General features: G+C 41.7%; 1 protein-coding gene and 1 long non-coding RNA gene across 3 annotated transcripts; one reads left to right on the top strand and one right to left on the bottom strand.

Moving 5' to 3' along the window:
- The first annotated feature begins 3,885 nt into the window (after nt 1-3,885).
- LOC124260733 lies at nt 3,886-19,322 on the top strand. Its single transcript, XR_006894153.1, has 4 exons — nt 3,886-3,895; nt 8,018-8,023; nt 17,665-17,675; nt 19,248-19,322. It is a non-coding gene; the product is annotated as an uncharacterized LOC124260733 (long non-coding RNA).
- LOC124260730 lies at nt 18,060-25,864 on the bottom strand. 2 transcript variants are annotated; one of them, XM_046695045.1, is made up of 6 exons: nt 25,772-25,864; nt 25,521-25,572; nt 25,173-25,348; nt 24,974-25,031; nt 24,279-24,335; nt 18,060-20,676 (listed from the first exon to the last, which is right to left on the bottom strand). In XM_046695045.1, the coding sequence occupies exons 1-6, from the start codon at nt 25,805-25,807 to the stop codon at nt 19,991-19,993; spliced, it is 1,065 nt and encodes a 354-aa protein (XP_046551001.1). In that variant the 5' UTR covers nt 25,808-25,864; the 3' UTR covers nt 18,060-19,990. The 2 variants fall into 2 exon arrangements, with proteins under 2 accessions (XP_046551001.1, XP_046551002.1); XM_046695046.1 differs by having other exon boundaries at nt 25,173-25,345; nt 25,772-25,863.
- Between the last annotated feature and the right edge of the window lie 2,060 nt (nt 25,865-27,924).

Genomic DNA, 27,924 nt, shown 5'->3' with positions numbered 1-27,924 from the left:
CGTCCCTAAATACACAAGAAAACATACAACGAACTGAGCAATTATTCCATTTTTTCGCTTAAACACTATAGCTGAAACAAACATACTTCATGAAAACAGTTCACTTGAATAGTCTCACCCAATACGCTTGACTCAGCCTTGATATGGTGGAAGAATTCAGCAGCAATAGCAAGCCAGATGTGGCCATCACCATGATCAATAGTGAAACAGTTGAGAAACGTCAGCGACAAAAGACATGCAACATATCGAACACGTCGATTCAAATTACGGTTGTAAACATGTGATAGTGCACTTAACAAGTCATATCAGACCTGACTAAAGGTTCCTTTTTGGTAAATCACTGTTGGGTGGTAAAGCATGAACATGATTGTTTTTAAAACAATCTTACTTGCGGCTCTTTGTTTAGTTTGTAAAATAGAATTCAGTATAAAGTGATTTTCGATGCTGCTGGACCTACAGTCACAAGCATTACTTTGTTGGGAAAACAATATACAATTTGCAACAGAAAACGATATCAGATGGCAGAACGATACAAGATTATCAACGTGATATGCTTGAAGGTGACTTTAAGAGATAATAAGAATAGTTTTAACTATTTCGGCCACCTATGGAATTATTGCTCAAAGATGCACTTGGATTGAGTTACTATTGTTTGTAAAGCATGCTATCAATGTCAAGATTTGGATGCCTAAAACTACAAAGAAGTCTGTTAATTGGAGCACCATGACCTGTTCAGACGCTACAAGCAGATACGTCCGAACAAAGGCGAAAAGGCTGAAGTGGGTAGCTTCAACAACTTTCTGTTTCAATAGTGTTCATTTTCACAAATGTCGCATTGTGCCGAGGTAAACATCTGCTCAAAGGCTTGTGTAGTTTTCTTTCATACTATATTTTCATCGCGTTGATCTTTGCGCGTATTTCTAGTCGCACATAGCACTACATGTCAGATCATATAATAAAGCTCACGATCGTACGGTAAACATAAAACAGATGCATCAGTACATGGAGAAACATTGGTGAACAGAGAAAGGTCCACAAGTCACATTGATAGAAACACATGAAGTGAATTTACGCAAGCCAGACCTACCTGCTTTGTGGTCGTTATCTGGTATCTAGTGACTGATTATCAGTCACGTCGAGACACCTTCAGCCACCTAACTCCGGACCACCACAGACGCTGCCCCTCAGTGTGTCTTCTGCACCTTTTCCATGAAGCAGGAATTGCTACATGTATATGATAATTCGGGGACACGCCTTCAGATATAAAAATATACATGTTACGTGATAACGAACAATACCTATATTTCCAAGGATATTGATTTATGCACGGAAAGTAAAATTGGACAATGTTATAGCTGTATGGGGTCACGCTGACCCCCACCACATGCTAACAATCAATAGTTTAATCGTTGCTGCTATGAAAGTGTATAAATGTTTACGCCCATTGCTGATCTTACGGAATACAGTGGCAGGCTAACCAGCAGGTTCACGTTACCTACTGAAATACTGTAAAACTACTGTCCCCTTGAGGGGGTATGGAAGCCCACATCATTAAAACAACATGCTATTCTTTCACCGTTTATAAACGCAGTTTATTTGTATATTCAAGATATCTAGGTAACATTGTGTACAATCACTAGCAGGTGAAGGGGTGGTGTAAATCCTGCTAGGGAAGTCCCCACTGCCCCTAGTATGGTGGCCTAACTTTGGTTGCTAGTGTTCTCTAACCCTTTTTAATACAGTGTTCCTCATTATTGATAGTTTAAATGTTTTACATACTCACACACTAGCTTTATGACAGGGATGGCAGATTTTGTAGAGTATGTTTATATTCATTCTTACTTTATGAATTTCTGTCGTCACGATGTCGCTGAAACGTCGCCAATGTGACATAAAATTTTAACTCACTCACTCACATTCCCGAACACTGGTGTGAATTGGAAATCAGCTATGTCCTGTCAAGTTGACCTTGACAATCTGCTAACGTTTTGTGTACATTGTGTCACTGAAGAGGACAAATTGAAACCCTTGCAACAGGTTTTCTGGAAGATATAAGATTCTGTCATCCTCATCTTGATAACATATTTGGCATCAGGTCAACAACACGCATAACTGGTATTCAGTTTAAAACACAGTCATCTGGTGTACAATTTCTACTAAATATCAAAGAAGGTCTCCTACTTGTCAACGACCAATACCAGTTTAGAACCATTTTGGGCCAGCCGGGTTGCCGGAACCGTCGGTGTTGTTCGCTCCAATAGGTTGGATTAATAAATCTCAATATTATGTTGAGAAGAAAATGACGAAATGTTTAGGGCATGTTATTTTTAAAACAAATCCGTTATAGCTGCGCCACTGTCACTGTACATCTGTTGCTTACAGCCTGAATGTGTATAGGTCACACTTCCTGTTATTCGGGTAAATGCACTGGACAGCATTTAACAGCAATTGTTATTACTGTGAAATATATGTTTCATATCTTATATCTTCACCGTCGCTGGCATTAAACGAACCCTTTTCATTCTCATTTGTTCTTTCTTCTGAATTTCTCTGGTACTCGGCATAAAGTACACGAAGTGCACATCGTCACACCATGAGGTATGAGGCAAGTTGGTCAAAATGATATTCATGTACAGTGGACGACCCCTATACCGACATCCCTCTAATCCGACATTCCTGTAAACCGACATATTTATTTGGTCCCTAATTGTCCCTATAATGTCACATAAGAAACACCCTATAATCCTACACCCCTTCATCCGAATTCCAATTCTCAAATCCGGTCCCAAAACATGATTTTAGTGCAAATTGTTTCTCTAAACAGACATTGTGATTTCACAAGATATTACATCAGCCAAAACATGGTGTGTATTTAGCAATCAACATACTGACCTGCCAAGGATTAACTGTTAGTAACTTGTTAATTACTCACCAACTTCTAAAGTGCCAATCAAACAGATAATTACTTGTTCAGTGGATTAATAAATTGGTGATATCACATGTTAAGTGCTTGTTATGAGTATCTAAAAACTCCCTCTAAACCGACCTTAATAGCTTGTTCACCCGTCCCGATCGAAGTCGGTTTAGAGTGAGTCCACTGTGTGTTAAGAATGGGAAGGGGGCGGGGATGTCTTAAATCTTGAATGATTTGACTGACCATTCAAATTATCTTGTTAAATTAACTTGATCTGTTTTTATACCACATAAAGTTATTACAAGTCATCCATTGATCATTTAAATTATCTTGTTGAATTAATTTATTTTTATATGTCAAATAAAGCCATTGTCATTATCCATAATCTCTCCTCTTTGAGTTTAGATTAGTACATTTGGACTAGTCTATTAATTAATGAAGATAACAGTGTAGTGAATCTCAGTGCAACCAACCATAACTTCTGTTGTTTTAACGCGTCTAACGTTTGGGACGTCTAACATTTGGGAGGACACCGCTGTGACCATTCTACTCCAACTTCTAGTAAGTCTATATCGGAATCTACTGGGTCCAGTTAGCACATTACTGACTGACTGGGCATATTCATCAACCACCTACACTCACAAACAGCAGTTGTGCAGATAGTTGTTCTTACGCGTAACGGAGCTTAAGCCACGATATATCAAATGTTAATAACAATCATAATAAGCAGTTTTTGCACAGTCGCAGTCTTACTAACACAGACACGCAGACGCAGATGCAGACGCAGACGCTTACGCAGACGCAGACGCAGACGCAGAGACAAACACAGCCACGACCAGTGAGGATCCCCGACAGCACTAGTAGCGAGTATTGGATGGACTTGGTTGATTGCGATTGTAACGCCGGTCGGAACAGGCTATTAAAGAAGAAATGGTCATGGTATTGCTTAAATGAAAAAAAAAACACCTCAAATTTTAAAATGTGCAGCGTATACTAGAATGTGTCATACCGCTCTGAACTGATAGCTCTAGCACGACGAAACCAGTTGGAATATAGACAGGCGACTCAAATATCAACTTGCTATAAATCACATGCTCATGTCGTCATCAAATCGCGCAGTGTTCCAATGTTTGTGTCACGTATGACCTGTCTAAACACATACAGGTGTTCCATGCAGGTGTCATCCTTCACGGGAACTATGCCTAATTGACTGCCCTAAGCACCAGAAAAAGGCTCCCGCCGAATGCCTTCGTATAACTTTGGCTCCCACATGGGCGGTTAGAGTTATATGTACCCAAAAAGACGTCATAAGTAAGTTATGTTTGGTCGCTGCACCCCTCCTGTTAACGACATGGCTTCACCCCTCTTGTGGTAACAACATATGCTGACATGCTGTCAACAGTGGTGGTCCGATTAACTGAAATAATCGATGATTGGTCGCAATGACTAAACGACCAAGTAATCGATCATGTTTTCTCATAATCGAACACAAACAATTTTGGAAGTTATGGAACACTTGTTTGCATTAACAATATTTTTGTGGTTGAGTGTTAAGGTTAGGTTTAGGTTCAGGTTCAGGTTCAGGTTCAGGTTAAAATTCAGATTAGGTTCAGGTTCAGGTTCAGGTTCAGGTTCAAGCTCAGATTAGGTTCAGATTAGGTTCACATTAGGTTCAGGTTAGCTTCAGGTTAGGTCCAGGTTCAAGTTCAGGTTCAGATTCAGGTTCAAGTTCAGATTAGGTTCAGGTTCAGGTTCAGGTTCAAGTTCAGATTAGGTTCAGGTTAGGTTCAGGTTCAGGTTCAGGTTCAAGCTCAGATTAGGTTCAGATTAGGTTCACATTAGGTTCAGGTTAGCTTCAGGTTAGGTCCAGGTTCAAGTTCAGGTTCAGATTCAGGTTCAAGTTCAGATTAGGTTCAGGTTCAGGTTCAGGTTCAAGTTCAGATTAGGTTCAGGTTAGGTCCAGGTTCAAGTTCAGTTTCAGATTAGGTTCAGGTTCAAGTTCAGGATCAGGTTCAGGTTCAGGTTCAGGTTCAGATTAGGTTCAGGTTAGGTTCCTGTTCAAATTCATGTATTGAGGCTAGGGTTAGGTTGAGGTCAGGTCAGGGTTACGGTGAGGGTGGGATTGAGATAAGTATTAGTATTGAGGTTTATGTCAGGGTTAGGGTTAGCTTTAGGGGTTAGGGGTTAGGGGTTAGGTGTTCGGTTTACGGATTAGGTGTTAGGGTTTAGGGTTTAGGCATTAGAGTTAAAGATTAGGGTTTAGGGTTAGAATTAAGGTTAGGGGTTAGAATCAGGGGTTAGGGGTTTAGGGTTAGGGTTAGCACCTGTATGTAGTTTTCATCTACCCCTCAACTGGGAAAAACGGTATGCACAGTTCGTACCTATTCCTTATCAAATGTAATCTTCACTCGTGTCTGCTGCAGGCTGCACATTAATATTTGTTCTCGCACAGCTCTCGTACACGATTAAGTCTGGGGCCATATGTGTGGGGTAGCTAAAGACATATACAATATATGCGAGTGGTCGTTTATCCTTGATCTGAGCAACAGTTTGCAGGCCACATACCTCATCACCAAACCCACCCCTACCCCACAAGGGTAGACTGTAGTCTAAACTATGAAATCTATTCCATCCCGATACATTTCCAGCCCAGCCCAGTTGCAAGCTTTACTCTGGCCGCTACACAACCGCCGTCAATCTGTCGGATGTATGTTTGCCGCTTGTTTGAAATTATACCTGAAAATTGGCAGGCGTAAAGACAAGTACATTTTAAGTCAAAGGAATAATTAGTTGAAAAAGAATCACCCTCTTCATTCTCGATCGCTGTCTTTCATTAACGGTAAACCACCCACGCTACGGCGTTGGCTACCTGTAATACAATCTACGTATAACACGTCACAATTTAATTCTGGACTCACAAAATTCCAGAAACTCTCCGCACTGTGGACACTTTCTGACAAGGGATTTGACCAAATCGAACATGCAGTTGTTATAAATAAATGCCCATGGGCGAGCGAGTGTAAATTGAAAGTTTTCAAATATTTTTTTTGCATTTTTTCATCCTTGGCATGTATTAATAACAACAACTTGGAAGCTGATCGTACAGACTCTGAAGATCTGATTTTCGAACATTAGACGACGGAGGTATATACAAACTGCACAGAGTCAATGAAATGTGCAGAGTAAGTCGAACAGCTATAGTTTGAAGATTCGTCGCAAGTGGGACAGTGCTATGTATGACACCCTGCCGCACCAAAATGGAAGCACCTCCTGTAGCTTTATCTCCTGTAGGAGAGAAGGAGTGGTAATCACTGTATCGTCTTTGATTAAAAATATCGATATCTTTGAGATATGTCTCTTGAAGGCATATTGCTGACGGTTGGAAATCTTGTAATAATAACTGTATCTCGTTGAAGTTATTTTTGAGTCCTCTGCAATTCCATTGCATTATCGTGGACAATTGAGTCATGGTGCCTCAATAGGGGATCTTCCTCGGGAATGCGAGGAGGAGTAGCTCCTCTGCCTGTCCTGAGAGGACAGTGTCACCTCCTTGTCCAGAGGTCCAAATGGGTTCTCTAAAGGAACCTGCATAGGTAAAGGGACAGTAGGAGGTTTGTCTTTGTTGATTTTCTTTCCTTTCTTCTTCTTAATTTTATCTATGTCTGGATTTGTGAAGCTGACGTTTCTGATGTTGTTTCGGTCTGAATGTCTGTTTGGGATCCCGAGTAGAGTGTGTAACTACCGGAGAAGATTCACGAGCTGAAACTGAAGCTGTAAGGGTAGGCTGGGTTGATTTTATCCAAGTCAAGTAAGTTTGACATGAAATGGAAGACGTTGCAACTGGGCGACTGACCGCAGCAGCATAGCTGACATTTGACGGAGGTGAGGTTTCAGTTGTTAACAGTTTTTTGGCCTCAAGGTATGAAATATGTTTTTCACATTTTAGTTTCATAATTTTAGATTCTCGTTGAAAAACAGGGCAGGATCTTGATGAAGCAGGATGTGCACCATCACAGTTAGCACACTTGTAATTTTTGTCACAGTGATCACCACAACGGTGACATACAACGGTGTTACGGCATGATTGTGACCCGTGTCCAAATTGCTGACATTTGTAACACCGGAGTGGATTGGGGATATACACATCCACTCCGATGTTAAAATAACCTGCTTTAATAGTCTGCAGGAGAGATGAACGAGAAAACGTCAATAAATAGGTGTTTGTTTTTGTAATGATTCCTTCTTTTTTAATTGTGAATCGTTTAACAGCTGACACACCCTGATCTTCTAGCTCTGCTGCAATGTCCTCCTCTCACATATCAGAGAGACAACGAGCTCTATCTCTGATAATACCACGGCAAGAGTTTAGTGTCCTGTGCACAGCCACAGCAACCTCAATATTGGCAAAGGTCTTGACTGACAAAAGATTGAGAGATTGCTGTTTCCGTGCACACTCCACAAGAAGCGAGCCACTATGGAGACGGGTAACATTTTTTACTTCTCCACAGATGCCGGAGATAGCCTAGGAAATAGCAAGGAACAATTACAAGAAATCGAGCCCAAGATACACTGTTAGAAGAAGTGTTTCCAGAACAGAGATCTAAATCTTCTAAACATCTTTTCTTTTCATTTCTAGATGGACCAGAAGCTTGAAGTGCCATGATGAAAGGAAATAGTTTCGGCACCCCTGCTCCCCACCCACCATGGAGTGTCAACAAGGACGGTGTCAATATGCACCGGATATCCAAAATGCTGACACCAGGGATACAGGGGTGGTATACGCCAGAGACAACACCACAAATAGCTGCATTTGTCTACCTATTCCATGCCCGACTGGTTCGGCCCAAGACAAGAAATTAGAGACATACATCATTTGGAGGTCATTATCACCAGATTGGCCCATGAGCCACCGCCTTCTGGCATAGGACTCTAGGCAAATATAAATAATAATATAATTTTTAAATGTAACATTCAATATCAACATTATATAAATGTACATGAATATAAATTTGAATGTTGTCCATGCACAGGGCATGGCGTGACCAGTCGATTGGTAGAACCGGGCCGGTTCTACCACCCGTCTAGGTGAAGTAAGGGCCGAAGTGGTGTGTTGGGCAAAGGGAACACGGTTCCAGGATCCTATTGCCCTCAACCACCAGACTCCCGTCCTCCACCGACACAGGGGCGCAACCCACGGCAAACAGGTTGTTGGACCAAATATCCCCCCGGGTCCACAACGGGGGGTTGAAGAGCTCTTGGCGTTACCCAGCACCCACCACGAGGAGGTGGCTCTTCACGGGTGTCCCACAGTAGATAGAATGTACAAATATGTAACCTCCATGACATCCACAGTAAATAGAATGTATGTACATGTATCCACCATGACATCCACAGTAGTGTATGTAGATGTAGAATGTAGAAAGAATGTATATATATATCTATCACCATGACATCACACAGTATATATATCCACCATGACATACAGTATATTAGCATATACATGTATCCACCATGACATCCACATATATATATATGTATCCCACCATGACATCCACAGTAGAGAGAATGTATGTATATATGTATCCACCATGACATCCACAGTAGAGAGAATGTATATATATATATGTATCCACCATGGCATCCACAGTAGAGAGAATGTATATATATGTATTCACCATGACATCCACAGTAGAGAGAATGTATGTATATGTATCCACCATGATATCCACAGTAGAGAGAATGTATATATATATATTTATATATATCCACCATGACATCCACAGTAGAGAGAATGTATGTATATGTATCCACCATGACACCCACAGTAGAGAGAATGTGTGTATATGTATCCACCATGACATCCACAGTAGAAAGAATGTATATATATATATATATATATGTATCCACCATGACACCCACAGTAGACACAATGTATGCTTCTTCGTAAGAGGTGTCTTAATGCTTAAGTGCAGGTGTGGTTGGAGTGTCATTGTACCACCGTCGACCTATGGTGGTCGTAAGAGGTGTCTTAATGCTTATGTGGTCGGGCTCGGACAGGTGTGGTTGGGGTGTCATTCTACCACCGTCGACCTATGGTGGTCGTAAGAGGTGTCCTAATGCTTTATGTGGTCGGGCTTGGACAGGTGTGGTTGGAGTGTCATCGTACCACTTTCGACTTGTGCTGGTCGTATGAGGTGTCTTGGAGGTAGCCAACGAGCATTTTCATTAACCACTCGGCTTACATTATCCATACCTTATATATTTTACAAATAGTTGTTATTATTGTCCCAGTACACCCGCCATCTAGATTATGCATCACAAACAGTGGTACAAATCTCTATAGATCACTGGTTGGTGTGGTCGAACCTTAATTATAAACATGGCGACGCCATATAGCTGGGACTCAGACAATAATCACTAATATAAAATATATATTCTGTCATATTTTTGCGTAAGTTGAATTAAAGACTTGATTACATAGAGGTAGAGCGAGTTGAATACTGTTGAATGGGTTTGAATGTGGTAAGCAGGCGGGTGCACGCCCGCCCGCTGGGTGGGTTGGTGGCTGGGTGGCTGGCTGGCTGGCTTGCTGGTTGTGGCGGCCTTTGTAGCGGCCTGTGGCTGTGGCTGTGGCTGTGGCTGCTTTTACTGATCAGGTCGGGGTTATTTACAGCTGAAAGTGCGTGGAAATTCACTTGCAAATATATCTTAAAACTGTTGGAAAGACAAATATTTGGCCCTGGCATGGCATGGCAGAGGTTTTCGCCCGAACACACACTAGAAGTGTACATAGTTTCTGGCCCGTACACACAAGCTACACGTATAAAGACGTTTAAGTTCATGCACACAAACCACCGAACGTAAAATCCTGCTGACGGTCCCGTTGCAGTTACATTTAGTATCCCAAATATACACACATTTCACAGAGACAGAAAACAATGTTAGGGCTGACGGTCCCGTTGCAGTTACATCTAGTATCCCAAATATACACACATTGGGGTACCAGTAACTGAAGTCTTGTGGTGGGGTACCACTAGCTGCAGTCTAGTGCGATGCGTACCAGAAACTGAAATCTAGTGACGGGGTACGAGTAACTGAAGTTTAGTGGTGGGGTACTGGCAACTGAAGTCTAGTGTTTGGGTACCTGTAGCTGAGGTGTAGTGGCGGGGAAACAGTAACATCAGTCTAGGGGTGGAGTACCTTTAGCTGAAGTCTAGTGGCGGGGTACAAGTAACTGAAGTTTAGTGACAGGGTACCAGTAACTGAAGTCTAGTGGCGGGTTGCCAGTAACTGAAGTCTAGTGGCGGTGTCACGGTAGCTAAAGCCTAGTGACAGAATACTAGTAGCTGATGTCTAGTGGTGGGTACCAGTAACTGAAGTCTAGTGGCGATGTACCAGTAACTGAAGTGTAATGGCGGTGTACCAGTAGCTGAGATGTAGTGGTTGGGTAACAGTAACTGAAGTCTTGTGACGGGGTACAAGTAGCTAAAGTCTAGTGGAGGGGTACAAGTAGCTAAAGCGTAGTGGTGGGGTACCAGTAGCTGAAGTCTAGTGGTTTGGTACAAGTAGCTGAAGTCTAGTGGCGGGGTACCAGTAACTGAAGTCTAGTGTTTGGGTACAAGTAGCTAAACGGCAGTGGTGGGGTACCAGTAGCTAAAGTGTAGTAATGGGGTACCAGTAGCTGAAGTGCCATGGTGGGGTACCAGTAACTGAAGTCTAGTGGTGGGCTACATGAAGCTGAAGTCTAGAGGTGGGATACTAGTAGCTGATGTCTAGTGGCGGGGTACCAGTAACTGAAGTCTAGTGGTGGAGTACCAGTAGCTGAAGTCTAGTGGTGGGGTACCAGTAACTGAAGTGTAGTGGTGGGGTACCTCTAGCTGAAGTGTAGTGGCGTTGTACAGTAGCTAAAGTGTAGTGGTGGGTTACAAGTGGCTGAAGTGTAGTTGTGAGGTACCAGTAGCTAAAGTGTAGTGGTGAGGTACCAGTAGTTGAAGTATAGTGTCGGGGTACCAGTAACTGAAGTCTTGTGACGGGGATAAGAGTAGCTGAAGTCTAGCTCGGGGTACCAGTAGCTTAAGTGTAGAGGCGGGGTACCAGTTACTGAAGGCTAGTGGCGGGGTACCAGTAGCTGAAGTCTAGTGGTGGGGTACAAGTAGCTGAACTGTAGTGGTGGGGTACCAGTAGCTGAAGTCTAGTGGCGGGGTACCAGTAACTGCAGGATATGGGTATGCTCATAATGAACCTTGGTATGGCTATGGCTACAAAAGACATCCTAGTAAAACAAGGGATACTACCTGAAAATATTATGAAGTAAATATAGGATGGCTACGATTGCCATGATGGTTGGTGGGGCGTTAGTAAATGCCCTAGCATTTTCCTGGAGTAATTTCCTCTTCTCGAAACTACGAGAGTCACACGCGGCTGAAATACAGGAAGAAAGGAAGCGGCACGATCTCGCTATTGAGAAATTACAAACAGCACAGACTGAGTACACGAAAAAACGCCTCCAGCGGATCAATTACATTAACGAACAACTCAGGCGTGAAAACCATGCCGTTCAAACATTCCACGATGTCGACGATGCAGCGAAAGAATACTACTTATTAACTGGTAAACAATGGGAACCACTGAATAAACCCACACTCGCTCAGTACTACACACCATCCAAGGGGCAAATGGACCGTGAACTGGTCTTCATAGCGCTGGGTATAGCAGCGACTGCGTTGGTTGCGAAACAATTAGACTAAATACTCATATAAGTATGCTAAACATGAGACCTGCTCCATACCGATGCGAATACATACTTATGGGTAAGAAAGAAGAAAGAGTGATAGGAGATGCAGGACTCAGGGGTACTGTTGTTTCCACATGGGAAGCCCGAACTACACATGTTCTGTGTGTGGTATCGGGATGAAAGGGCACTACTGCCTATGTAAAGCTCACGGGGCGAACGTAGTCAGACATCATCTCATCTACGAGAATAAAAAGGCCTACATAAAAGAACGTAGGCGACTTCTCAAGATAACAGTGTAAGGCTGGAGGAGTTACCTCCCTTTACTGTGGTCCAATTAGACATTAATTCTCGTAGGTGTGTACGCAATTATGACTACTGTTGGTGAACTTAAGCATATCGCCAGAAGCCGTGGTGTGATCGGGTATTCTCGAATGAGGAAGTCAGCCTTGTTGAGATTACTAGGTTTAGAAGCCCCTCCTATGGTAAAACAATTAAAAGCTCAAGCAAAACAGCTTGGGCTCACGGGTTATTCAAACCTGGGGAGAGCCGGGTTAAACGCATTGTTATCACATGCCCCCGTAGCAAAACCTCCCACTGTAAAACAATTGAAAGCTGAAGTTCGCGATTTGGGTTTAGGGGGATATTCCCATATGAGGAAACCACAGCTTGTAGAACTATTACGGCAGAATAGAGCTATTGACCTACAGTTCGTGCGCACTTAGCGCGCTGTAGGCAACTATTTGAGAGGCTGGCGCATGCATGTTGATAGGAACATAGACATCACAGATATCAAGCCTCTGATAGCTGATAAAATAAACCAGGAACTAAACAGTCTGGGAAGTATCAAGTTTCAGATCACAGTTAAAATGTCGCTCGATAAGCAAGTTGGGGGAGGGGTCACTGAGTACGTTCAGCCTTACTTCAGAGGTAGGCAAGAGGTTGTCACGCATACAGAGACCATTAACGCATCGATCAATACCAGTTTTCAGCAGATACAGGAATACCTAGAATGCTACACACACTTGGGGTGCGGGTGGGCTGTAGATAAAATCGATAATGTCTATCTAGACATAGCTAACTACGTGCCGTTCAGAGGCGGGTCATACCTAGACTTGTCCCCCTACTATAGGAAAAAACAGGCCATGGTAAACGTTAAGAATAGAGGAGACGATTGCCTGAGGGTAGCTACCAGGTCAGCCTTGTTTCCAGCTGACACTCATTCAGACAGGCTTTCTAGCTATCCTCAAGACGATGGGCTCAACTGGGATGGTATAGATGAACCAACCCCCATATCCCAGATCCTTAAAGTAGAAAAACAGAATAATCTAGCTTATAACGTCTTTGGGCACGAAGGTAACACAACAATAGTACACAGGGTCAGTCCAGTGTTGGGGGAGAAGGGTCGCCAAGTTATCAATATATTCATGATCCAACGAGGTGAAAAGTATCACTACACATGGATAAAACATCTCAGCCGGTTGTTGCACGACCAGTCGAAACACGTTGGGAAAAAACACTTTTGTGTGCGATGCCTACACGGTTTCAGCCGAGCTGATTTATTAGAATCCCACCGGGAGGATTGCCAAGGTGTGGGGCAGACAGCCATACGCGTCGACATGCCCAAGGAAGGTGACAATATACTAAAATTCGACAACCACAAGAACCAAATGTCTGTGCCTTATATCATATACGCCGACTTTGAAGCCTTGGTCAAACCTATTAAGGTTGTTGGGGATACCCCAACCACACTCAAAACACAGGAGCATGAAGCCTGTGGGTTTGGATATGTGGTCGTCCGTTGTGACGGGGAAACAAAGGCTCCTGTAGTGTACAGGGGTCCCGACGCGGCTGAAAGGTTTCTAAAGTGTTTGCAGGAGGAAGAAAAAATTATTAGGAATGCACTGTACACAATCACTCCCATGCGTATGACCCGAGCCGACCGACCAGCTCACGCCTGTAGCACTAATTGTCACGTGTGCGACTCACCACTGAATGGTGATTCGGTGAGAGATCACTGTCACGTAACCGGTAAGTATAGAGGCGCGGCTCACAGCGCCAGCGGTAACCTCAAGCTTAGAATCAACCCTAAGATAATAAACATCCCCGTTGTCTTTCACAACTTGAGAGGGTACGACTCTCATTTGATCATGCAGGCCATCGCGAAAATCGATGGTAATATAACGTGCATCCCCAACAACATGGAGAGATACATCTCCTTCAGCTTAAACGGCCTTAGGTTCATAGATTCAGTACAATTTCTATTGTCTTCATTAGACAGTCTGGTCAAGGCCAATGATACCTTCCCTATCACCGACCGATACACAGACACCGAGACTAGACCCCTGCTTATGAGGAAGGGGGTGTACCCCTATGAGTACATGGATAGTTGGGCCAAGTTCGCAGAGACCAGACTACCCCCCATCAGAGAATTTTACAGCAATCTGACAGACTCGGAAATATCCCAAGACGATTACTCGCACGCCATTAACGTATGGAATAAACTGGGTTGTAAGAACCTGGGTGATTATCACGACCTGTACTTGAGGACAGATGTACTGCTGTTAGCCGACGTGTTTGAGACGTTTAGGCGGACGTGTTTCAAGCAGTATAAACTCGACCCCGCATGGTATTACACCAGCCCAGGTCTGTCGTGGGATGCCTTGCTTAAAAAGACCGGAGTTAAGTTGGAATTGCTTACGGATTATGACATGCACCTATTCATTGAGAAAGGCTTGTGAGGCGGGATCTCAATGGCAACCAAACGATACGCGAAAGCAAATAATCAATACGTGAAGGGCTACGACCCTAGCAAGCCAACCAATCACATTCTCTACCTCGATGCCAACAACCTGTACGGCTGGGCTATGAGCCAGTATCTACCCACAGGGGGATTCGAATGGGTGCCACAGGAGGTCGATGTTATGAGCATCGCACCAGATTCAAACAAAGGTTATATCCTCGAGGTTGACTTGGAATACCCCAAGGCATTACACGCATCACACAACAGCTACCCCCTGGCCCCCGAACGTATGAGGGTTAACCCAGACTGGATGTCTGAGTACCAACATAACTTGTTAGGTGGGCGGGTGGCAGAAGTTGAAAAACTCGTGCCTAACTTAATGAATAAGACCAAGTACATAGTTCACTATCGCAACCTACAGCTGTACCTGTCGTTGGGTATGAGGCTGACCAAAATACACAGGGTGCTCATGTTCGACCAGAGCCCATGGATGGAACCCTACATCAGAATGAACACAGACCTCCGAAAGCTTGCCACCAGTGACTTTGAGAAAACCTCTATAAGCTCATGAACAACTTCGGTGTTTGGTAAGACTATGGAGAACCTGAGGAAACGTGACCGTGAAGCTGGTTCGGTCGAATGAGGAAGACAAGCTCAGGAGACTGATAGCCAGTCCGCATTCAACCGTAGCAAAATATTCACCGATGACCTAGTTGCCCTACACATGAAGAAAAGCCACATAAAATTCAACCGGCCTGTTTACGTGGGATGAGCATCCTCGATTTATCCAAACACCTGATGTACGACTTTACTACAACGAGCTTAAGAAACAGTACGATGACAGGTGTGAAGTGCTGTACACTGACACGGATTCCCTGCTGATGGAGATTCGAACCGAGGGGCGTGTAATGCGAGGACATGAAAAACACCTCGATTTGTACGACACCAGCGACTACCCCAAGGACCATGCCATACACAGCACGGTGAATAAAAAGGTCCTGGGTAAGATGAAGGACGAGTGTGCGGGCACGCCCATAGCCGAGTACATAGGGTTGAGGCCTAAGATGTACTCCATACTGAAGGCCGACAATAGTGAGATCCGGAAGGCTAAGGGTGTTAAGAAGTACGTGGTTAAACAACACATCAAACACGCCAGATTCAAGGAAGCCCTGTTCAAGACCCGTACCTTAAGACATAAAATGAACACACTTAGAAGTGATGGCCATAGGATATACGGACTGACAATAAACAAGACGTCCCTGTCGCCTATGGACACTAAACGTTGGATAGCTATTGACGGGATAAACACGTACGCGTACGGGCATGAGAAAATTGAACCAAGAACATAGGCATAAATAAATACCCTGTCGGGGCGACATGTCACGGAACCAGAGAAAGTTTGAGGGTATTTACTATAGCCCGCGTGGGTACTGGAAAGGAGCTAGCGCTGTAGATAAGCTGGCTAAAATGGCGCGAGTACCCCCGGAGGAAGCCAAAGCGTGGCTTGAAAAACAAGCCCTGTGGCAGATCTATTTGCCGCCACCACGCTACGTGCCTAGAAGGAAGTTTGGAATTTACATACCTAATAACGTTCACCAGGCAGACCTACTGTTCCTACCCCACGATAAGAGGTACAAGTATGCCTTAACCGTAGTGGACGTAGCCAGTCGCTACAAGGAAGCCGAGCCCTTGACCACGAAAGATTCTGCCCAGGTAGCCAGAGGATTTGAACGTATATACAAACGCAGTCCGCTGACGTGGCCAACAGAGCTGCAAGTTGACCCAGGGCGGGAGTTCATGGGTGCCGTGTCATACCTGTTAGACAAACACGATACAAAGGTCAGGCGTGACACGTCCGGAGCCCATCGCAGCCAAGCCATAGTTGAGAGATTCAATAGGACTTTGGCTGAGCGCTTATTCGGACATCAGTATGCTAGGGAGATGGCCACCCCTGGAAAACGATCAACTGAATGGGTATCACGGCTCCCTAAGGTGGTGTCGGCAATCAACCATGAAGTCACCCGTCTCACCGGCAAGAAACCGGCAGACGCTATAAAACTAAAATCAATAGTTGCAGAGCCGGCTGCTCCATTGCGTGGGAAGGAGAAACAGATACCAGATAGGGCCCTAGTGAGATATCTATACCAGCCTGGGGAACACGAGGGGGATAGCCGTAAGCGAGCCACCGATCCTATATGGTCAGTCAAAACTTACAACATAGATAAAGTGGACATCAAAGCAGACGAACCGAACTTGTACTACTTGAGGGATGGGCCAGGTAGGGGGTTTGTAAGAGAAGAATTATTGATCGTACCGTACGGCACAATGTTACCTCCTGTCAACACGGCATAGCCGCACGTGGAGCGATGATGCAATACCCCCGGTAGCTCAGTCGGTTAAGTGGTGCAGCTAAGAGGTGTAACATTGGGCGTTCGTATCCCGCTAGCGTCCCAAACTTTTTCATAGTAGGGGTAATGGTAGCAAGAGCTAAGGGTCCGACCAAAGCCTTATTTGGGGAATAAGGCTTTGCAGAGGCTTTTTGTTGGAACTGGTCCCGGACTATCCTTTCCTCTACTACTATGTAACTATGTATAGTAAACTTACCAACTACGTCATGTATGTTAGTGTGTACTGTAGACTAACCCACTTCGTCATGTATGTGTGTACTGTAGCATGACCCACTACGTCATGTATGTAAGTGTGTACAGTAGACTGACCCACTTTGTCATCTATGTAAGTGTTTACTATAGACTGACACACTACGTCATGTATGTAAATGTATTGTAGATTGGCCCAATATGTCATGTATGTAAGTGTGTACTGTAGACTGATCCACTACGTCATGTTAGTGTGTATGTGACTCACCCACTATGTGATGTATATGTTCCTCGGTGAAGACAATTAATTGAATGGAATAAAATTAACTAAAAGTGATAAAAAATATAATATGAAATGTGATATACTAGGATATAAAATATGGTATAACAAGAAGACAAAGTCATCAATATAATGGCAAAATACTCTTCATGAATATGTCCACTGGTGATGACTTTGTCAAATGTTTCCGTGTGTATATCAGTGAGCACGTGAATGAGTGAGTGAGCGAGTGAGGTTACTTTTATGCTCAGCAATATTCCAGCTACATGGCAGCGGTCCGTAAATAATCGAATCTGGACCAGACAATCCAGTGATCAACAGCATCAGCATCGATCTACGCAACTGGGATACAATTAGAGGTGTCGACCAAGTCACTGGCTATATTACAAATTGGAAGAGAGAACTGAAAGGTTTTTAATTTCTGCACCGTAAAAGAGCACTACCACCAATTTCAGTCGAAGTCAAACTTGTCGCCATGGATACACAAAAACATATTTTATTCAGAAATACCAAAACTACCAAAAGGCACAAGTACACCACCATACCTATCGATGTGCCAAGTTTGGTGAAGAAATATTGAACGGTTTTAAACTTAACCTCCGGGAAAGGCAAATGTGCACGGACGGACGGAAGGACGGACGGACGGAGTCCATTTAAATATTCCCGGAAACGCGTTGCGGGGAATAAGAACGGACGTTATGAGTTTGTCATACGTATAATAATGCATCCAACTGCATATTATTATTCTGACTGGGATATTTTGACATGATATAATAATGACAGACAGTCACACGGACAGACAAATGGTGTTTTATTTGTATAAAGGCTTCAAGACCCATGGTACAAAGTATGTTTGCAGCTTGTATAAGGAATGAAGTGGCAGTTACAATAACATACAGTAAGAAAATACCCGTTACAGAACAGGTTACAATTTGCAATTTCATTAACATCTGGAGATATGCGGAAACGTCTTAAGTGAACATTAATGACCATGTTTAAAGTGTCATTAGTAATTCATCCTCATTTCATGATACACGACATGCACTTCATCTTCAATAGCATCATTGTGATTGCATAGAATAACTTCATCAGTGTAAGTGGTAAAACTGCTTGCAACTAACTATATACCTCGATTATTACTGCCACCCCTAAACGTTGTTAACAACCATCTATATTGAAAATCTATGTTAAATAGAGCATATTTTATCATAGGTAAATTAGATTTGGTTTAGATATATAAATGACAATCAAATGAAATATATAGATCCTACATAGTCCCAGAAAAAACTCTTACTGAACCTCTCAACAGTTTTACTTCCGGGTCACCTACAGCTGACATAAAACTAAAGGCAGGCACATCAAAACCAAATCGATAAAGTAGAATATATTTGTCACAGGTCCGCCTAGATGTTTTGATATTTATAAACTCACATTAAAAAGAATGTCAATATCACTACTGTCCTACAAAGAACAGTACTATCTAGCTTCTCGGCGGACTGAAAAAAAATATATTTGAATCCCCTAGTTTACGTTATTCTGGCAACACCAAAACCTAATCGATAAAGCAAATTTACGACAGAATTGTTCAGGTGGGCCATTTCCCTGTCCACGGTAAACAGCAAAACCTGACAGGATTGATACCAATATTTATTCCAATGCATATTAAATAACATCAGCTGACACCTGGCATATCATACATAATGAACATCAGACATGTTATCATATACATACAATATAGAAATATAGAAAGTCAATGCATGCATTTATCAGATTAGTCAACCAGTCGACTTGACATCGCAAAGTAGTTAATACAAACAGTTCTCTAAAGCGGGATTCTGGTGATAATTTATCCCCTAGTTAAACCTTGTAATTTACTGGAGGAGTAGACAGATCGGAGTCAAACATAACGGGGTTGGACTACAGGTGATGATATCAGCTCATGTCATACTGACCAAAAATAAAGCCTGGTATATTAACATTAGAGTGGCACATCCATCTCTACACACCCCATTGTCAGAGGTAGACCCAGTGTTTCAATTAGACAGTAACTCACACACAACTTTCAATTTTATAAACACATATAAATGTACATCGGGGAAAAGCAACCCTCTGTATGGATCCAAAATCCGGTCCCAAAACAACAGAACTGATTAAAATAAAAAAACGGACAGTTTTGTAACTACATTTCTCTCCTGACACAAGTACCATGGCACATTTATACTGGGACATTATATGTCCGCTTCAATCACTTTCATTGTCTACCTGAACTGACATCAACATGTCTATCTCACAGCTACAAATATTGTGTTTTAACTTCTACCCTCTACATGTGGGTATTTAAACTATTTCCTTCATAGTGTGAAAACAAAATATGTCAACATATTCATGATTTGAAACAACTTTTTACTCAATCATCAACTCAGTTGTTAGTTGTGACATGTCCCAGAAATGTGGGAAATGTTTCATAAACTAATCAGTTATTATCTAATAATAATCATAACAATACTCCTGTGTGGATGTAAAATGCTTCTAGTACACAAATGAAAATTGCCCTGTAGAAAACCAACATATTTAGCTAACCTTGTCATATTGTTGTACACAACATACAACACATGAACAGGTAACTTCTATGTTCGCTTCTTTCAGTTCTGTTGTATTGAATTTGTCGGATAAAGTTGATGTGTGATATTTACAAGTTTACACTGGGTCATGTGTAGTTTATTTCCTAGGCCAGGACTTCATTAATGAGTGATTTCTTGATGTCAGACATGAGGATCTCCTCCCCACTGACTACATTCGTGTTTACTGTGCACTCACTGTGGGGACAGACAGAAAACACAGGGAGAAGATCCTGCTTGAACTTCACATCAACTTTCCCTAAAACAGCCGACCTGCCTACGTCAATAAATCCTATTCTACCCCTCCCGACATCCAACACAACGCCATAGTGGAGGGTGGCCTGTGTGCCGGGTGTGTCAGACATTGTGTTCCTGTAACACTTCCCCTCCTCCCCCTCCAGACTCACCCGGGTACAGAGACTCCCCCGGTGTGTGCCACAGCTCCCTACACTGACGCACCAGGAGCGGCGCTGTAGAAAAACATACAACTCACTGTCTACCTGGCTCTCCTCCCCAACACCTACCTCCAGGACAGGCCACCCCCTCACACCACCTTCCACACCCACCCTGGTGTTGGTCTCCCAGTATCGTGTTGTGTGGGGGACAGGGGTGACACTAGAGGGGGATGGAGGAAGGGGGATGGGGGTGGAGCTACACGTGCCGAACAATCTCTGTAGTCTGCCACAGTCCGTGTGTTGTGTGGCAGGCGGCGAGTTGACCAGCTCCCGTCGATCTGTAGTAACATGGCACCAGTCATTGTTGGCTCGACCAGCGTCCAGTTGGAGTTTAGGACCTGGAAATATACAATTGTTATTTTATTGAGTTTAACAACTGTATTTCCTACATTATATCATTGTATTGCTTGTCCCGTGTCGGTGATTCCAAAACAATGCACTAAATGATCGGCTGCCATTTTCGTCCGTCTGTAAATACAACGATACTCGTGCCCTAGATAATAATAATAGATAATAACGACATGATACTATCCAGATGGGTATTTAAATTGTTTGACATACATTTCTACATGCATTGGTAAACAAATAAACTCTGTCTGACGTACTTTTTACAAAATTACATTTGACTTTATTTGCTGTGACTGCAATCACAGAAAATGACACCATGACAGCTTATTACGGAAATATTGCTTCGTCACCTGAGAACCAGAGTGTTCTATCTCCACTTTTTGGAAAAAATGAGTTATGGTTTTCTGGGTACTTCTCATGGTGTATTCTATCTCCAAATAAAATTTTGTAGCTGTATCTAGCTTAGAAAGTGGTTTTCAGACAATTAACATCAGTTCTATCTCCACAAATTAAAAAGGTTTTCAGTTCCATACTGTTCTATGTCCCTAACTAATCAAAACAGTCGATTTGGTCACATGACTTGGAGATAGGACAATCTGGACCTGAACTTTCGTCGGATGTCACATGGAAATGGTGAGTATTTATCTTCACTTTTTCATTGTAACTCTTGTTTTCTCGAATGGATGAAAGTGTGCAATAAGTGATAATTAACCCTTGACATCCCAATATATTAATTTGAAATGTAACAATTGATAACTTTGGAGTAAAGGCACTATTTGAAGTTTGACATGGAGATAGAATACTCTGGTTCTAAGAGTATGTCATGTTTTCCTACTATGTTTGTTGGACATCGAACGTTTTTCATTATCTCATATTTTTCATCTTTTCAGTGTTCCTGATGCAGTGAAATGTTACCAAGGTTACCTGAGGAAATCATCATTGACATTCTAAGCTATGTACCTTTCAAAGAACTAAAAGAATGTGCCAATATCTGTATCATCTTATCCTGAATTCACAAAAGATTTGGAACGACAAAGAATTCTATGGCCTGAAATTAACATTTAAACAGCTGCATGGTCTCCTCTCACGGTCCCATTACTTTTGGTATTTACAGATAACTATTACGTAACTTATTATATTTTCATAACAGGATTTCTTCAAGCTGACAAACTATGATGGTTAAACATAAGAGAGATGAACGTTTCTACTCTTGGATTTCTACTCTAGGAGTTTGCCCAACCTTGAACTGTTAAATGATGAACACTGCAAATATCTATGTGATGAAGATTTTATCATCATCAAAGCATGTGAAAACCTGGAACATCTGAATATGAGCTTCACTTATGTCAGTCCGAACACATCATCAGAAATATTTCATAAGACAAAGAGTTGTTTCAATTTGGAAGCATTTGGAGTCAAATTCAATTTGGATAACTGCATTGAATTGTTCAGCATTGCTAATTTCTGTTTCATGGCATTGTTTAGCCTGAGTCTGGACGATTCCTTCAGTGAAGCGGACTTTAATTACTATGTTGAACAGGAATTTGTTAATTGCCAATACAGAATAAAAAACTGAGTCATGTCTGAAATTCTTGAACTGGATCAAGTTCTAGCGTTGGTAATAGAAAATGAAGTTCATGATTCTGATGATAATGAAAATGTTTATAAGGTAGAACCGGTCATTAATATGGGCAATGATGGCAATGCAGTGTCTTCTGATCAGACCAAGAATGAATGTAATCCATCAATCCAAACAACAGAAATTCACGTTTCTCAAATTGTTGAAGTTTCGGCTCCACACATAAATGAATCAAATCCTGCAGATCATGAAGAGTTGATTGAGCCCTCAAGATCCCGACAACGTTTTACTTGTCTTAGAGCGAATATATCAAGCTTCTTTTAGTGTTGTTTTGAAAATAAAGGTATTTTCCTAATCATTTGTCTTATTTCTGTTCTTTTAAATAAGAAAATTCAAAATATTAAGATATATACGTACATTTTCGGTATTTTATGGATATAGGACACTTTGGAACTGAACAAAACAGCGTTTGTTATTAGATATTTGTTCTATCTCCAAATACCTTTTTTCATATTTATAGGTTAAATCTAAATTTTGGATCATTAAAACATGGTTCTATAGTTTCACAATCACAACATGCACCTACATGCAAAGTTACAAACAGTTTCCTTGGGAAATATTCATTTTACACATACTTCAATCTTTGGGACTCCGTATCTCGAAACCATGTTTTGGTGAGATAGAACACTTTGGTTCTCAGGCGACGATTGGATAATGAAATTTCCAATTTCATTAATGTCACAGATCGGCCTAGGTGTTAATGTACCTGGATAGAACAACGGCTTGGATCACATTGGAGACACACAGTACTTGTGCTACCTGAATGTATGCAGAATGCATAAAGCATAACAATTGTCCGCGCCACCATACATGTCTAACTGAATAGTAAAAGGGCTTGGGTATCCGTGTCGATCCGGGTTAGAATTGATCTTCAGTAAGAGGCGACTTACGGGATCAGCCTCGCTGACTTGGTGGACACATGCCATTGTATCTCATTTGCCTCAATTGATTTTCATGCTGTTGAACACTGGTCCAGAATTGATTATTTACAGACGGCGGTCAAATAGCTGGAATATTGCTGAGTGCGGCATTAAAGAAAAAAATAATAAAAATACAACAGCTTGGGTCTCACTGGAGTTTAATGCGTTCCATGCATTCAGATCTCTTCTAAATTTACTTAACCTGCGTCTATAGTAATACGGTAGTTGTAACAAATATGGTTCTGAAAATAGTGAATGCTTATACCTTATACAGTAATAACCCTTCGATGAGTCAACAGCAGAGCGACACCATAGCTGCTTAAACTAATCAATGACTGACTGACTGACTGAGTTTAGTTTTACGCCGCTTTTAGCAATATTCCAGCAATATCACGGCGGGGGGACACCAGGAATGGGCTTAACACATTGTGCCCATGTGGGGAATCGAACCCGGGTCTTCGGCGTGACGAGCCAACGCTTTAACCACTAGGCTACCCCACCGCCCCACTGATCAATGAGAATGAATGGTACAGTATAGGAGCTAACGTAGCTGGACATGTTATTGTCAAGAAGACATGATTAGTTGGGATCATATTCATATGTTTTAGTAGTTGAAGTATACATTGTTATGCAATTAGCTGAATAAATTTTGCTTGAATATGGTACAATTGTAATTGTCTTTATACATTTATTATTATGGTGGAATAGTCTACCTGATGGAGGGGAGTGAGCTAGTAATTAAAAAAGCATATGACTGGAACAGATTGCCTATTGGACGGGTAGTCAAATTGGGGGTAGTCTAAATAGGAGTGAACGTTCCTTAACTTAAGCATGTACATTTGCAGCAGCGTTCCATCTTCATCTTGGCGGTGTGATAATTGTGAAGTCAGCCTATCAGTTGCTGATGACACGAACTACAAATAAGACCCCTGTTGATGTTTTATATGCTGTGGTCCCGTCAGATGAACAATACTGACATGCCTAGAATTCGCCACAAAAAAACAAACTGCATAGAAGAATAGAATTTACTTACAGGTAATGAATCTAGAACCTCTTTTCCCGCTGATGATGTGCATCATGCCTGAATACCCTGAAACATAGTTTCCATGGTAACACATGGCTTTGTTTCTGTAGACTGATATCACAATGTAAAGTATTAGCGAGTCAGTGACTTTTGATTATCGTCGCTTTAAACATTGTTGGGTTAGGATCACAGGAATATGACACATCTAAGGGGCGCAAATCTACTCAAGCAGCGGAGGTGCTGTAGTCGACATTGGCAACACATGTCAAAACAGAAAATTAGGAAACACAAAATTAAGTGAACTGCACAGCTCATATTGTCTTTTACAGTGCAGTGAACTACATTTACTGTTTTAATCAATGTTTTCAAGTCTGTTCCTTTTCAGATTATCTCACACGCCAGAAGGGAGACGCCAGAGATGTTAAATTGTTCCATGTATTCCGAATAACACAACAGTCATTCTGAGTCCTTGCTACACTGTTACATGTCAGAGTACGCTTTTAGCTGCGTGATAACCAACGTGATAAAGCGTGATAATTCCAAAGTCGAAATAATTCCAATTAAACATAACAGTTATAGAGCATATGTTATCTGTCAATGGAATTAACTGAGGACATTTTACGAAACTTCTGAAAATGTTAGTAGCTGTAACTTTCACTTCGAGAAGATTCGAACAACTAAACAATAACTCCCCATGTACAAACCTTTCAGGTATAGACCACGCTCAGGTGACTCTGAAGGGATGAATGCTCCGATCATGAACTGAAAATCAACGATGAAAGATCGTCACATTGTATATGCATAAATCTAAATGGAAAAGAAGACTTTGAACTGAATCCCACTTCATTTATAATATGGAGCTTATATTCTGATTTAGGCACATTTGTATGACATTCAGCGTACATGTTTAGCAGCTTCAAAAACGTCCTCTGATGTCAGCGATTCAGGTGCGACTTCCTGTGATGCCAGCTGTTCAGATGCGACTTCATGTGATGTCATCTGTTCAGATGCGACTTCATGTGACGCCAGCAGTTCAGGTCGGAGTCTGTGTGATCCAGATATCGGGGGGACGGTTCCTGCTGAAAAAAATATTTGAACTGATTTTCAAAACTTACAGTCAATAACGTCTCATTAATTCTTATTTTTATATCAACGACTGCTCTGATATTTCAAATGGAAGTAGAAAGATAATGTGGTTCATTCGACATTTGATCTGTTTTTCCCGACCTTTATCCATTAATTATCTTGTACCTGTGATGTGATGAATGATCTCCCCAAGCTGACGCCACCGCCCTTCATGTACCTGAAACAACGACACTTACATAATAAATATCAGAATATAACCTTCGACTTACACAGTAGCTGTGTATATTAAATGTATCTCACAATACAAGTCATAAATGTGTTCAGTGTTAAGAGCCTTTAAAACACTTTCTCAGTAACCATTTTCATCAGTGTCTTAGATATACATGTGTATTCTTTTTACAAAAGCAGTACATTACCTTCCTGGTGTCTTCCTCTTTTACGGTCAATTGCATATTCCATTTTTTGGAGATCTGAAGAGACGAAAACAAACACTGGTTGATTAGAATTTCGTCAAGTCATATAATACATCATACCATTTGATGAAAGCCACAGGGTGTGGTTTCAAATAATGTCATCATTGTGTGCTACACACGATACACACATATTGTTGCAGAGGCTAAAGGGCACCACAATAGAATAGATTTGAAGAGATTATCATTACAAATGGAACATGAAATTTTTAGAGTAAAATTAATATTTTTATACTTATCCTGACTCATGTTTATTTGCTTGTCTTCTTCTTCTGGCGAACCTAGTGGAACACTTGTATCTCCCAATTGAAGCTCCCTTCAATAAAGAATCACTCATTAGTACTCACCCCGAGTTATCTCCCTTTCCGTGAGCGCGGGAAGGAGGGCGCCACCTAAGCCCATGTGCCTCACTCTCTCCTTATTTGGTTTGAGCCCAACACTTTATTTTCCCGAAGAAATCCAAAGTGTTAAGTGGGGAGGACGGGAGGGCTTACCTCATGAGTCAGGATAAGTATAAAAATATTAATTTAACTCTAAAAAATTCATATTTTTTTCTTATCCTGACTCATGTTTATTTGCTTGTAGAATCCTACGGAATAGGAGGTGGGATGATATATACTTTGGATTTTACTAATTAGTGATTTGAACTGAGATGATTGTAATAACCCTAAGGGAACTTCATGAAGGCACTGAACTGAATTCCTGATGTTAAATTAACAGCTGCCTTTAAATAGGTTATTACAATTTTACTGAATATAATAAAAGTATATAGAACAGTAATTAAGCTAAAGCTATTAATGTGGTAGTATAAACTGTAACTAGTTTATATGAATACTTTTATACGAACCAAAGTAGTAAGCTTACAATATGCAAATATATAAGCTATAACATAACTGTGCCTAAGGTATGATGATAACTTAAGCTGTATAATAGTAATCAACTATTGAGAGTTTGTTAACTAATACATGTTATAAAATGAACATATGATAGAGCTTAAGGAATAACCTAAGCTGAACATATATATAATAGTATGACTCGTAAGAGTTGTAGGTATATATATATTATGATATAGAATCATAGTACTGAACTTAAGATAACATTTTAACTTAAGCAAATATATATATAGATAGCATAAAGCTATTAATACTGTTATAGATAAGTATAAAATCAGCAAGATAGACTTATCTTCTCCGTGGAACTGTCAACTGTTGAGCGAGGACCATGGGACCGAAATGGTGGATACCTGAGACGTCCTTGGTGGTGATATCTCTCAGATAATGGTTTGCAAACACCATCTCGGACCTCCAAAAAACATCCCTCCATAATGGTATTTAATGAACAATTTCCATGTAAAGCCAAAGTTGAGGCTAGTGCTCTAATTTCGTGGGGATTAGCAGCACTTGGAGGGTTCAGTCCAGCTGCCTTGTAGGCTCTTAGTATGACAGTTCTGATCCAAATAGAAATGGTAGTGCGCGACACTTCTGTCTGTGAAGCGGTAGATATAGGGATAAACAATCTTTTTTGAATTTCCCTCTACTTTGCTTGGATCTTTGGAGATATATTTTCAGTGCACGTACAGGGCAAAGTGATAAGTCCATCGTATCCTGCGGCCCAAGTATGGATGAGAGAGCTGGGACATGGAACAACCTGTCTGGTTGACCTGGTAGTTGATTTTTCGCTATAAAATCCCAGCGAAGTCCCAGATGAGCGATGTTGTGAATATCATCAAATCGTGTTCTCTCGTAATCCAAAGCGTGTATTTCCGACATTCTGGCGGCAGTGGCTAACGCTAGCAGGAATAAGGATTTGTGGGTCAATGATTCGTATGACGCAGATAACAACGGTTCGTAAGCCTCACTTGTGAGGTGTTGAAGTACCACATTCAAATCCCAGGCTGGCGCTTGAAATTTCCGTTTCTGATCTTCCAAACGGAAGGCACGTAGCAAGGCGAGTAACTCCGGTGTTTTGGTCAGTTTGACGCCTGTTCTCATAGTAATGACTGAGCTTATGGCTGCAAGATAAGTGGATAATGTAGATCCTTTGAGATTCTTAGTTTGCCGTAAGAAACATAAGAAATCTGCCATGATCCTATTTCCATG

The sequence above is a fragment of the Haliotis rubra genome, unplaced genomic scaffold (genome assembly GCF_003918875.1).
Source record: "Haliotis rubra isolate DU_JTF1 unplaced genomic scaffold, ASM391887v1 Scf772, whole genome shotgun sequence".
Taxonomy (NCBI): Eukaryota; Metazoa; Mollusca; class Gastropoda; order Lepetellida; family Haliotidae; genus Haliotis; species Haliotis rubra.
The sequence above is the reverse complement of the archived record's forward strand: the minus strand, read 5'-3'. Positions and strand labels throughout refer to the sequence as shown.